Genomic DNA, 12,556 nt, shown 5'->3' on the forward strand with positions numbered 1-12,556 from the left:
CCCACACAAAATATTGTAAAAGCATAATTGAAATTTTTTTCACAAGCTTCCTTCTTTTAAGAAGAAGAAGAACAGAAAACTTACAAAATCCGCAGATTAAAAATGTAAGAAAACCCTTATGTATAGACAACAAATGTTAGTATGAAAATGTGCTTACCGTGCCTTATCAAATAAGTCACAATCCATCGTAAAAATTACAATCATTTAAAAATATCAATAACTCATAGAAAAAGTTACAATCCTTTGGAAAAGTCACTACGAGTCAACGCGAAAAAGTGGCAGATTTTAATATAATATAGAACAAATAAATAAATAAACAAACATAATATAATATGAAATATGGAATATATTGTGTTTTATGTTGGGGATGTGTAACAACCTATTTAGTCGGTTCGAGCAGTAAAATCATTTTTGATAAAAACTGACTGGGTCGACGGATCACGTGACGGACCGTCATGGACACGAAGGACCGTGATAGACTCCGTCGTCCCACACTTGTTTAATTTCTTCTGTTGCTCTCCTCATTACCCTCGGCAACAGGTAGGACGAAACGTCATAGGCACGACGGTCCGTCGAGTGTCTTCGTTCCAAAACACTTCAACTCTGAAATCTAGGTACTGGGATCGACTCTCTGAACTTCACGACAGAACTGCAGGACGGACCGTCATAGATACGACGGACCGTCACAAGTTGCGTAACCTCACTATCAAAATTAACTCTCGGAACGTTGTGACGGACCTGCAGGACGGACCGTCATAGATACGACGGAACGTCACAAGCTGCGTAACCCCGACTTGGTCAGACTTCCGCTAAAAGTTTAAATGGGGTATTTTGGACTATTCATGATTATAATTATAAAATTAGTGGGGTAAGTTTAATAATTTATTTACTTGGGGGTTAAAGAAGATAATAAGGAAATAAATAGTGGGTTATTTTTATCATAATAGATTATATGATAATTAGGGTAAAAGAAAAAGAAACTAGAGAAGAAAAATAAAAAGAACAGAGAGGGAGAACGAGCGAGAAAGAGAGAGAATGAAGAGGACAGCAAAGGCATTTGGGAAGTAGCTTGCTTGATCACGATTCTTCGGTGGAGGTAGGTTATGGTTTATTTCTATGTGATAGGTAAAGTCTAAATAGCGATTGATATGTATTGGGTGGTATTGTAAAGTCTTCTATATGCTTGATTGTGTGTTTGTATGTTGTGATTGTGGTGGATTAGAATGATGAGACTGTTGAATCTTCAATCTTAAGTCCTCTCTATTAAGATGACGCCTTGACATAAAGAAGACTCGATGAAAATAAAATAATGAGATAAATGGATTGGAGTGTCACGTTCCGACATGGTAATATTGGATCGGAGTGTCACGTTCCGACACGGGAATATTGGGATCGGAGTGTCACGTTATGACACGGTAATATTGGATCAAAGTGTCATGTTCCGACACGGTAATATTGGATCGGAGTATCACGTTCTGACACGGTAGTATATGGGATCGGAGTGTCACGTTCCGACACGATAGTAATAAAAGGAATGAATCTTGAATTATGTTAATATACTCAAATTTGAAGAATTTATTTCGCAAATGAGTATGTGTGGAGGCTTGAGTCCTCATAGGTGTGCTTGGTGTTGTTTCCAATGGTCTTGTACGTGTTGCTTGTCACCTGTTAAGTATTATGGTTGATTTTATATTATTATTCAGTATATATTGCTTTCTATTTTGAGTTGGCCGATGATACCTACTCAATACGTGTTCCTTGTACTAGCCCCTACTTGTAATTTTCTTCTTTGTTACTTGTGGAGTGTAGCAAGCATGCCATCGACTTCGACTTGTCCTGCACTCTAGCCAGTCTTCAGTACATCAGAGTTCAGGGTGAGCTATTATTCTGCTGGATTCTCTCCTCCACGTCTTGATGTCTTGAAGTTCGGACATGGACCATCTTTTTACTTATTTTAGCTTCTTAAATACTCTTAGATTTAGAAATTTGAGAATAGACGTTCTTGATATGATGAGTTCCATATTTTGGGGATAATAATTGATAAACTTTAGAAGCTTATTTATTTGGTTATATTAATAAGTTTTGGGTCTTTCGCATTACATTTTGTTCATTATGGTTGAAATATTGGTAAATGTTGGGGTTTAGATTTGTTGGTTCGCTCACCTAGGAGGATAAGCGTGGGTGCCACTCGCGGCTCGTTTTGGGTCATGAAAAACTTGGTATCAGAGCGTTAGGTTCATTGGTCTCATCACTCAAGAACGAGTCTAGTAGAGTCTTGAGGAACGGTAGGGGGACGCCCTTACTTTTCTTTGAGAGGCTATAGGACTTTAGGAAAACTCCATTCTTTCTTTCTTTCGTGCTATTACTTGGATCCAATTGGTATCTAGGTGATACAAATTGGTATCTGACATCCTCACTCTATTTTGCAGATGGTTAGAACTAGAGCAACAATTGTGCCAACACCAACACCGGCAAGATAGGGTGCGTTTGAGCCAAACATTGGGGCTGTAGCTCGAGGAGGAGCAGTTCCTAGAGGTCGTGGTAGAGGTCGCAGGAGAACGCCCTCTAGGGGTAGAGGACAAACACCTGGTCCAGCTAGTAATAGGGCGGTGACTCCCCCACCGAGTGATGAGGTAGTGACAGAGGGTGAAGAAGGGGAAAACGAGCAGGTTTAAGATGAGGAATTACCACCCCAGCCTACCCCAGAGATGATTAACCAGGTTTTTACTTATCTTAGCGGGTTATCTGATCAGGGTCAGACACCTCCAGTGTTTTCTGCACCAGCACCTCAGGATCCGGGAGTACAACATGCAGCTGTTGTGGCTCCCCGCACGTTTCCTCGATTGACTACAGGGTATATAATGACGAGTGATCAATATGAACTTTTCACTAAATTCTTAAAGTTGAAACCTCCAGTCTTCAAGGGTGCTGAATCCGAGGATGCCTATGATTTTTGGTTGATTGTCATCAGCTGCTACATAAGATGGACATAGTAGAACGATTCAGTGTTGAGTTTGTGACCTACAAGTTTCAGGGGAATGCCAAAATGTGGTGGCGGTCGTATGTTGAGTGTCAACCAACACAGGAACCACCTATGACTTGGGCATCATTCTCTAGCTTATTTATGGAGAAGTATATACCCCGGACTTTGAGGGACAAGAGGAGAGATGAGTTCATGAGCCTAGAGCAAGGCAGGATGTCTGTTACTGCTTATGAGGCTAAATTTCATGCACTATCCAGGTATGCCACCCAGCTTTGCTTCAATCCACAAGAGCGGATTCGCCGTTTTGTGAAAGGATTGAGGTCAGATTTGTAGATCCTAGCCTTACAGGTAGCTGCTGCAGCAAAATCCTTTCAGGAAGTGGTTGATTTTGTGATAGAGGTAGAGGGGGTGAAGCCAGACGACTTCACCATGGCATCGACATCTAAGAAGTTCCGTAAAGGAGGTAAGTTTAGTGGTTCTTACTCCAGAGGGCAGAGTTCAGGAGGTAACCCAGCCCGACCCATTCAGTCTTCACTGCAGGCTGTAGCTGGGGGTCCATCCAGACCAGTCAGCATTTCTCTGAGTTTGGAGGTTATCCCCAGACTTCATCATTCTCGCAGAGACCTATGCTTGACTCCAGAAATTGCTATGGATGTGGAGAGACTGGACATATTAGGAGGTATTGTCCAAAACAGAGTTACAGACCCCCAATGGTTAGAGGTAGAGGTGGTCATGGGAGAGGCCTCCATTTTGGAGGACGTGGTGGCCAAGGTAATGGTGGTCACCAAATCAGCCGGGGTGGCGGGCAAGCTGGAACTTCTGCAGCGCAACATGGTAGGGGCAATGGGCAGACAAGTGATAGGGCCCATTGTTATGCTTTCCCCGGGAGGTCTAAAGCAGAGACATCTGATGCTGTTATCACAGGTAATCTTTTGGTCTGTGATTGCATGGCTTCTGTATTATATGATCCTGGATCCACATTTTCATATGTATCTTCCTCATTTGTGTAACGACCTGTTTAGTCATTTTGAGCAACAAATGTTATTTCTGGAAAACTGGCGGAGACGACGGATCCCAGATGGACCGTCATGGGCACGACGGACCGTCGAGGGGGTCTCGTTTCAAAACACTTAGAAATTCTGAAAAATGGGTACTGAAATAAACTCTCTAAACTTTGTAACGGAATGGCAGGACAGGCCGTCACAGGCGTGACGAACCGTCACAGACTCTTAAAGGGAATTGAGTCTCTGAACTCTGTGACGGAGCAGCAGGACGGACCGTCGCAGGAACGACGGGCCGTCACAGGCTACGTAATCCCAGGATGAGTCGTATTTCTTTAATGTTTTAAGGGACGTTTTTTACTATTCCTGCTTTAATTATAAAGTTAGTGGGTTAATGTTAAAAAGTCTAATTACTTGGGGGTTAAAAGAGGTAACCTTGAGTAAATTAGTGGGTTATTATTTCCATATTTTATTCTTAATTATATGCTAATTAGGGTAAAATAAAGAGGGTTTGAATGAAGAAAATAGAAAGAACAAAGAGAGAGAGAGGATCGAACGAGAAGAGGAAAACACAAAGCTTTGGGAAATTTGCTTGCTTGATCACTAATCTTCGGTGGAGGTAGGTTATGGTTTTTATACTATTCGTAGTAAACTCTTAATAGCGAATGATATGTATTGGGTAGTGTTTTAAACCCTTCTATATGCTTAATTATGTGTTTGCAGATTATATAATTTTGATAAATAAGCATGATGAAGCTATTGAATTCTAAATCTTGAAAAAGAAACCCTAATCTACTTTGTTAATGATGATGCCTTAGTATACAAGAAGGCTTGATGAACGAAAGTAGTGAGATTAGGGGATCGGGTGCCACGTTCCAGTACAAGGATAGTATATGAGGATCGGAGTGTCACGTTCCAACACCAGGATAGAATATGGATCGGGTGCCACGTTCCAGTACCAGGATAGTATATGAGGATCGGAGTGTCACGTTCCGACACCAGGATAGAATATGGATCAGTTGCCACATTCCGGTACTAGGATAGTATATATGGATTGGGTGTCACGTTCCGACACCAGGATTAGTAAAGAGAATGAATCTTTAAATATGTTAATATACTCAATTTAATGAACCTAATTCCCAAATGAGTATGATGGGGAGGCGTGAGTCCTCATTGCTGAGCTTGGTGTTGCGACCAAGGGTTATGGTAATTGTAAATGCCGCATGTTGAGTATTGTAGTTGATTTTATGATATTATCTGATATATACTATTTTCTATTTTGAGTTGGCCGATGATATCTACTCAGTACCTGTGTTTTGTACTGACCCATACTTGTATGTTTTCTTTTTGATTATTTGTGAAGTGCAGCAAACGTGCCGTCGTCTTCAACTCAACCGCAACTCTAGCCAGTCTTCATTACACCGGATTTCAGGGTGATCTAATGCTTCTAGCTTGGACTGGATCTTCGTCTTCATGTCTTGATGCCTTGAACTTCCGGCATGGACTAGCTTTTTACTTATTTTAGCTTCTTAGATACTCTTAGATTAGTAATTTGAGGATAGATGTTCTTGTGATGATGACTTCCAGATTTTGGGGATAATAAATGTTGTTGGGTTTTTAGAAGTTATTTAATGGATTTTCATTAATGAGTTTAAGTCTTCCGCATTATTTTCTGTTATTATTGGTACACGATTGGGGTTAGATTGGTTGGTTCGCTCACATAGTAGGATAAGTGTGGGTGCCAGTCGCGGCCCGATTTGGGTCGTGACAAACCTGGTATCAGAGCATTAGGTTCGTTGGTCTCATCACACAAGAACGAGTCTAGTAGAGTCTTAAGGAACGGTAAGGGGACGCCTTTACTTTTCTTTGAGAGACTATAAGACTTTAGGAAAATTCTATTCTTTCTTTCTTTCGTGCTATTACTTGGATCCAATTGGTATCTAGGTGATACAAATTGGTATCTGACCATCTTCACTCTATTTCACAGATGGTTAGAACTAGAGCAACGACTGCGCCAACACCAACATCGGCAAGACAAGAAGCGTCTGAGCCAGCCACTGGAGCTGTAGCTCGAGGAAGAGTAGCGGCAAGACGACGTGGTATAGGTCGTGGGAGGACGTCCTCTAGAGGAAGAGGACGAGCACCTAGCCCCTCTGATACTAGGGCGGTGACTCCTCCACTGACTGAAGAAGTAGTAAGAGAGGGTGAGGAAGGGAAAACTGAGCAAGTGCAGAATGAGGAACTACCACCCCAACCTACCCCAGAGATGATAAATCAGGTTCTTGCTTATCTTAATGGGTTATCTGATCAAGGTCAAACACCTCCAGTGTTTTCTACACCAGCACCTCAGGGTCCGGAAGTACAACAGGCAGCTGCTCCGGCTCCCTGCATGGATGTTCCATTAGAAATAGGCGCGTTTCCTCATCTGACTACAGGGCCTATAATGACAAATGATCAACATGAGCTTTTCAGTACGTTCTTGAAATTGAAACCTCCAGTCTTCAAGGGTGTTGAATCTGAGGATGCCTATGATTTTCTTGTTGACTGTCATGAGCTACTACACAAGATGGGTATAGTAGAATGGTTTGGTGTTGAGTTTGTGACTTATTAGTTTCAAGGGAACGCCAAAATGTGGTGGCGATCACATGTTGAGTGTCAACCAACAGAGGCACCACCTATGACTTGGGCATCATTCTCTAGCTTGTTTATGGAGAAGTATATCCCCCGGACTTTGAGAGATAGGAAAAGAGATGAGTTTTTGAGCCTAGAGCAAGGCAGGATGTCAATTTCTGCCTATCAGGCTAAGTTTCATGCACTCTCCAGGTATGCCACCCAACTTTGTTTCAGTCCACAAGAGCGGATTCGCCGTTTTGTGAAGGGGTTGAGGTCAGAATTGCGGATTTCGGCCTTACAGGTAGCGGCTACAGCAAAATCCTTTCAAGAAGTGGTAGACTTTGTGATAGAGGTGGAAGGAGTGAATCAAGATGACTTCACCATGGCATCGACATCAAAAAGGTTTCGAAAGGGAGGTGAGTTTAATGGTTCTTACTCTAGAGGACAGGGTTCAGGAGGTTACTAAGTTCGACCAATTCAGTCTTCACTACAGACTATAGTTGGGGGTCCACCGCAGACTGGTCAACACTTCTCTGAGTTCGGAGGTTATCCCTAGACTTCGTCATTTTCACAGAGACCTATGCTTGAATCCATAGAGTGTTATGGATGTGGGGAGACTGGACACATTAAGAGGTATTGTCCAAAACAGAGTTACAGACCTCAAATAGTCAGAGGTAGAGGTGGTCATGGAAGAGGCCATCATTCTGGAGGGCGTGGTGGCCGAGGTAATGGTGGTCACCAAAACGGTCGGGGTGAAGGAAAAATGGGAACTACTGCAGCGCAGCCTGGTAGAGGAAACGGGCAGACAGGAGATAGGGCCCATTGTTACGCTTTCCCTGGGCGGTCAGAAGCGGAGACATCAGATGCTGTCATCACAGGTAATCTTTTGGTTTGTGATTGCATGGATTTTTAGTTATTTGACCCTGGATCCACATTTTCATATGTATCTTCCTCATTTTCTACTGGTCTTAAATTAAATTGTGAATTGCTTGACATGCCTATTCATGTTTCTACTCCGGTGGGTGAGTTTGTGATAGTTGAGAAGGTGTATAGGTCTTGTCCTGTGAATTTTATGGAGAGCAATACTTATGTAGACTTGGTTATCTTAGAAATGGTTGACGTTGATGTAATTCTGGGTATGACTTGGCTTTCCCCAAATTTTGCAATCTTGGATTGTAATGCTAAAACTGTGACGTTAGCCAAGCCTGGGACGGATCCGTTAGTGTGGGAGGGTGACTACACTTCCAATCCGGTTCCTATCATCTCCATTATTCGTGCTAAGAGAATGGATAGTAAAGGGTGTTTAGCTTTCTTGGCACACCTCAGGGATTACACCACCCAAGCACCTTCAATTGAGTCGGTTTCGGTAGTCCGTGAGTTTCTGGATGTGTTCCCTGCAGATCTTCCTGGTATGCCACCAGATAGGGATATTGACTTCTGCATTGATCTTGAACCGGGTACTCGCCCCATTTCTATACCTCCTTATAGAATGGCTCCCGCTGAGTTAAGAGAGTTAAAGGCCCAACTTCAAGAGTTGTTGAGCAAAGGCTTCATTAGACCAAGTCATCTCCTTGGGGTGCTCCTGTTTTGTTTGTAAAGAAGAAGGATGGAAGCTTTCGAATGTGCATAGACTACAGACAACTAAATAAGGTAACGGTTAAGAATAAGTATCCTCTTCCTCGCATTGATGATTTGTTCGATCATTTACAAGGTGCTTGTACTTTCTCAAAAATTGACTTGAGATCTGGTTATCATCAATTGAAAATACGGGCAACAGATGTGCCTAAGACTGCTTTTCGGACCAGGTACGGGCACTATGAGTTCTTAGTAATGTCTTTTGGGCTTACGAATGCCCCTGTTGCTTTCATGAGCTTGATGAATGGGATTTTAAAGCCATATCTGGATCTCTTTGTGATCGTATTTATTGATGATATATTGGTATACTCAAAGAGCAAGAAGGAACATGAGGAGCATTTGAGAATTGTATTGGAAATGTTGAGGGAGAAAAAACTTTATGCCAAATTCTCTAAGTGTGAGTTTTGGCTAGATTCAGTGTCCTTCTTAGGGCACGTAGTTTATAAGGATGGAGTGATGGTGGATCCTTCTAAGATTGAGACAATGAAGAATTGGGTAAGACCTACTAATGTGTCAGAAATAAGGAGCTTTGTTGGTTTAGCTAGCTATTACCGTCGATTTTTCAAGGGATTCTCTTCCATTGCTTCCCAATTGACGAACTTGACTAAGCAGAATGTCCCATTTGTATGGTCGGATGAATGTGAAGAAAGCTTTCAGAAGCTCAAGACCTTGTTGACTAGTGATCCAATCCTTACCCTGCCAGTGGAAGGTAAAAATTTCATTGTCTATTGTGATGCATCCTATTCGGGTTTGGGTGCAGTGCTAATGCAATAGAAGAACGTAATTGCTTATGCTACGAGGCAATTAAAGGTGCACGAACGTAATTATCCGACCCATGATTTGGAGTTGGCTGGGGTAGTGTTTGCATTAAAGCAATGGAGACATTATCTATATGGAGTCAAGTGTGAAGTCTATACAGATTATCGTAGTCTACAATATGTCTTTACTCAGAAAGATTTGAACTTGAGACAGAGGAGATGGATGGAACTACTGAAGGATTATGATGTTACCATCTTGTATCACCCAGGAAAGGCTAATGTTGTGGCAGACGCCTTAAGTAGAAAAGCAGGGAGCATGGGTAGTTTAGCCCACATACAAGTTTCTATACGCCCATTGGCTAGAGAGGTCCAGACTCTGGCTAACGACTTTATGAGGTTAGAAGTAAATAAGAAGGGAGGATTGTTGGCTTGTGTGGAGGCAAGATCTTCTTTTCTTGACAAGATTAAGGGAAAGCAGTTTAATGATGAAAAATTGATCCGGTTCCGAGATAAAGTGTTGCGAGGAGAGGCTAAAGAAGCAATAATGGATGAGGAAGGTGTTTTGAGAATTAAGGGAAGGGTATGTGTGCCCCGTGTTGATGATTTGGTCCACACTATTCTTACAGAGGCTCATAGTTCCGGATATTCTATACATCCTGGTGCAACCAAGATGTACCGTGACCTAAAGCAACACTTTTGGTGGAGTAGAATGAAGCGCGACATTGTTTATTTTTTGCCAAATGTCCAAATTGTCAGCAAGTAAAGTATGAACGCTAGAGGCCTAGAGGGACACTCCAAAGAATGCCCATTCCTGAATGGAAGTGGGAGAGAATTGCAATGGACTTCGTGGTTGGTCTTCCAAAGACATTGGGGAAGTTTGACTCTATTTGGGTAATCGTTGATAGGTTAACTAAGTCTGCTCACTTCATTCCAGTCAAGGTGACCTACAACGCAGAGAAGTTAGCCAAAATCTATATCTCAGAAATCGTTCGATTGCATGGAGTTCCACTTTCCATCATATCAGATAGAGGTACGCAGTTTACTTCTAAGTTTTGGAAAACATTGCATGCTGAATTAGGTACTAGGTTGGACCTTAGTACTGCATTTCACCCTCAGACCGATGGTTAGTCTGAGCGAACAATTCAGGTGTTGGAAGATATGCTTCGTCCATGTGTGATAGAATTTGGGGGTCATTGGGATAACTTCTTACCCTTAGCGGAGTTTTCATACAATAATAGCTATCACTCAAGTATTGATATGGCTCCTTTCGAAGCATTGTATGGGGGGAGATGTAGGTCTCCCATTGGTTGGTTTGATGCATTTGAGGTTAGACCTTGAGGTACTGATCTTTTGAGGGATTCATTAGATAAAGTGAAACGCATTCAAGAAAAGCTTTTAGCGGCTCAAAGCAGGCAAAAGGAATATGCACATCGAAAGGTTGGAGACTTGGAGTTCATGGAGGGTGAGCAAGTCTTGCTGAAGGTTTCGCCCATGAAAGGGGTGATGCGGTTTGGAAAAAGAGGTAAGCTAAGCCCAAAGTATATTGGAACATTTGAAGTACTTAAGCGAGTAGGGGAGGTGGCTTATGAATTAGCCTTGCCCCCAGGGCTGTCCGGAGTACATCCGGTATTTCATGTGTCTATGTTAAAAAGATACCATGGAGATGGAAACTACATCATTCGTTGGGATTCAGTGCTGCTTGATGAAAATTTGTCTTATGAGGAGGAGCCTGTGGCTATTTTAGAGACAAGTTCGCAAGTTGAGGTCAAGGGAGATTGCATCCATCAAAGTTCAATGGAACAATCGACCCGTTGAAGAAGCCACTTGGGAGAAAGAGGCTGATATGCAAGAAAGATACCCACACCTATTTACAGATTCAGGTACTTTTTTCGCCCTTGTTTTCTTCTTATGATCGTTCGAGGTCGAACGATGGGTAAATTGGTATCTATTTTAACAACCTATTTAGTCATTTTGAGCAACAGATGTTATTTCTAGAAAACTGGCTGAGACGATGGATCCCACGACGGACCATCATGGGCACGACGGACCATCGAGGGGGTCTCATTTCAAAACACTTAGAAATTCTAAAAAATGGGTACTGAAATCGACTCTCTGAACTTCGTAACGGAATGGCAGGACGGACCGTCACAGGCAGGACGGACCGTCACAAGCGTGACGGACCGTCACAGACTCTTTAAGGGAATTGAGTCTCTGAACTCTGTGACGGAGCAGCAGGACGGACCGTCGCAGGTACGACGGGCCGTCACAGGCTGCATAATCCCAGGCTGAGTCGGATTTCTTTAATGTTTTAAGGGACGTTTTTGACTATTCCTGCTTTAATTATAAAGTTAGTGGGTTAATGTTAAAAAGTCTAATTACTTGGGGGTTAAAAGAGGTAACCTTGAGTAAATTAGTGGGTTATTATTGCCATCTTTTATTCTTAATTATATGCTAATTAGGGTAAAAGAAAGAGGGTTTGAATAAAGAAAATAGAAAGAACAAAGAGAGAGAGAGAGAGAGGATCGAACGAGAAGAGGAAAACACAAGTTTTGGGGAATTTGCTTGCTTGATCACTAATCTTCGGTGGAGGTAGGTTATGGTTTTAATACTATTCGTAGTAAACTCTTAATAGCGAATGATATGTATTGGGTAGTGTTGTAAGCCCTTCTATATGCTTAATTATGTGTTTGCATGTTGTGATTATATAATTGTGATAAATAAGCATGATGAAGCTATTGAATTCTAAATCTTGAAAAAGAAACCCTAATCTACTTTGTTAATGATGATGCCTTAGTATACAAGAAGGCTTTATGAACGAAAGTAGTGAGATTAGGAGATCGGGTGCCACGTTCCGGTACCAGGATAATATATGAGGATCGGAGTGTCACGTTCCGACACGAGGATAGAATATGGATCGGGTGCCACGTTTCGGTACCAGGATAGTATATGAGGATCAGAGTGTCACGTTCCGACACCAGGAAAGAATATGGATCGGGTGCCACGTTCTGGTACCAGTATAGTATATATGGATCGGGTGTCACGTTCCGACACCAGGATTAGTAAAGAGAATGAATCTTGAAATATGTTAATATACTCAATTTAATGAACCTAATTCCCAAATGAGTATGATGGGGAGGCGTGAGTCCTCATTGATGAGCTTGATGTTGCAACCAAGGGTTATGGTAATTGTAAATGCCGCATGTTGAGTATTGTAGTTGATTTTATGATATTATCTGATATATACTATTTTCTATTTTGAGTTGGCCGATGATATCTACTCAGTACCTGTGTTTTGTACTGACCCCTACTTGTATGTTTTCTTTTTGATTATTTGTGGAGTGCAGCAAACGTGTCGTCGTCTTCAACTGAACCGCAACTCAAGTCAGTCTTCATTACACCGGATTTCAGGGTGAGCTAATGCTTCTAGCTTGGACTGGATCTTCCTCTTCATGTCTTGATGCCTTGAACTTCCGGCATGGACTAGCTTTTTACTTATTTTAGCTTCTTAGATACTCTTAGATTAGTAATTTGAGGATAGATGTTCTTGTGATGATGACTTCCAGATT

General features: G+C 42.0%; 1 protein-coding gene across 1 annotated transcript in view; it reads left to right on the plus strand.

Annotated features, from left to right (window-relative positions):
* The first annotated feature begins 7,360 nt into the window (after positions 1-7,360).
* LOC138349243 (uncharacterized) overlaps positions 7,361-12,556 on the plus strand; it is a 37,977-nt gene continuing 32,781 nt past the window's right edge. Inside the window, exons 1-3 of the mRNA XM_069299559.1 lie at positions 7,361-7,475; positions 7,797-8,006; positions 10,357-10,512. Coding sequence (XP_069155660.1) covers positions 7,361-7,475; positions 7,797-8,006; positions 10,357-10,512 — 481 coding nt within the window. The remainder of the gene's footprint in view (positions 7,476-7,796; positions 8,007-10,356; positions 10,513-12,556) is intronic.

The sequence above is a fragment of the Solanum lycopersicum genome, chromosome 6, assembly GCF_036512215.1.
Source record: "Solanum lycopersicum chromosome 6, SLM_r2.1".
Classification (NCBI taxonomy): Eukaryota; Viridiplantae; Streptophyta; class Magnoliopsida; order Solanales; family Solanaceae; genus Solanum; species Solanum lycopersicum.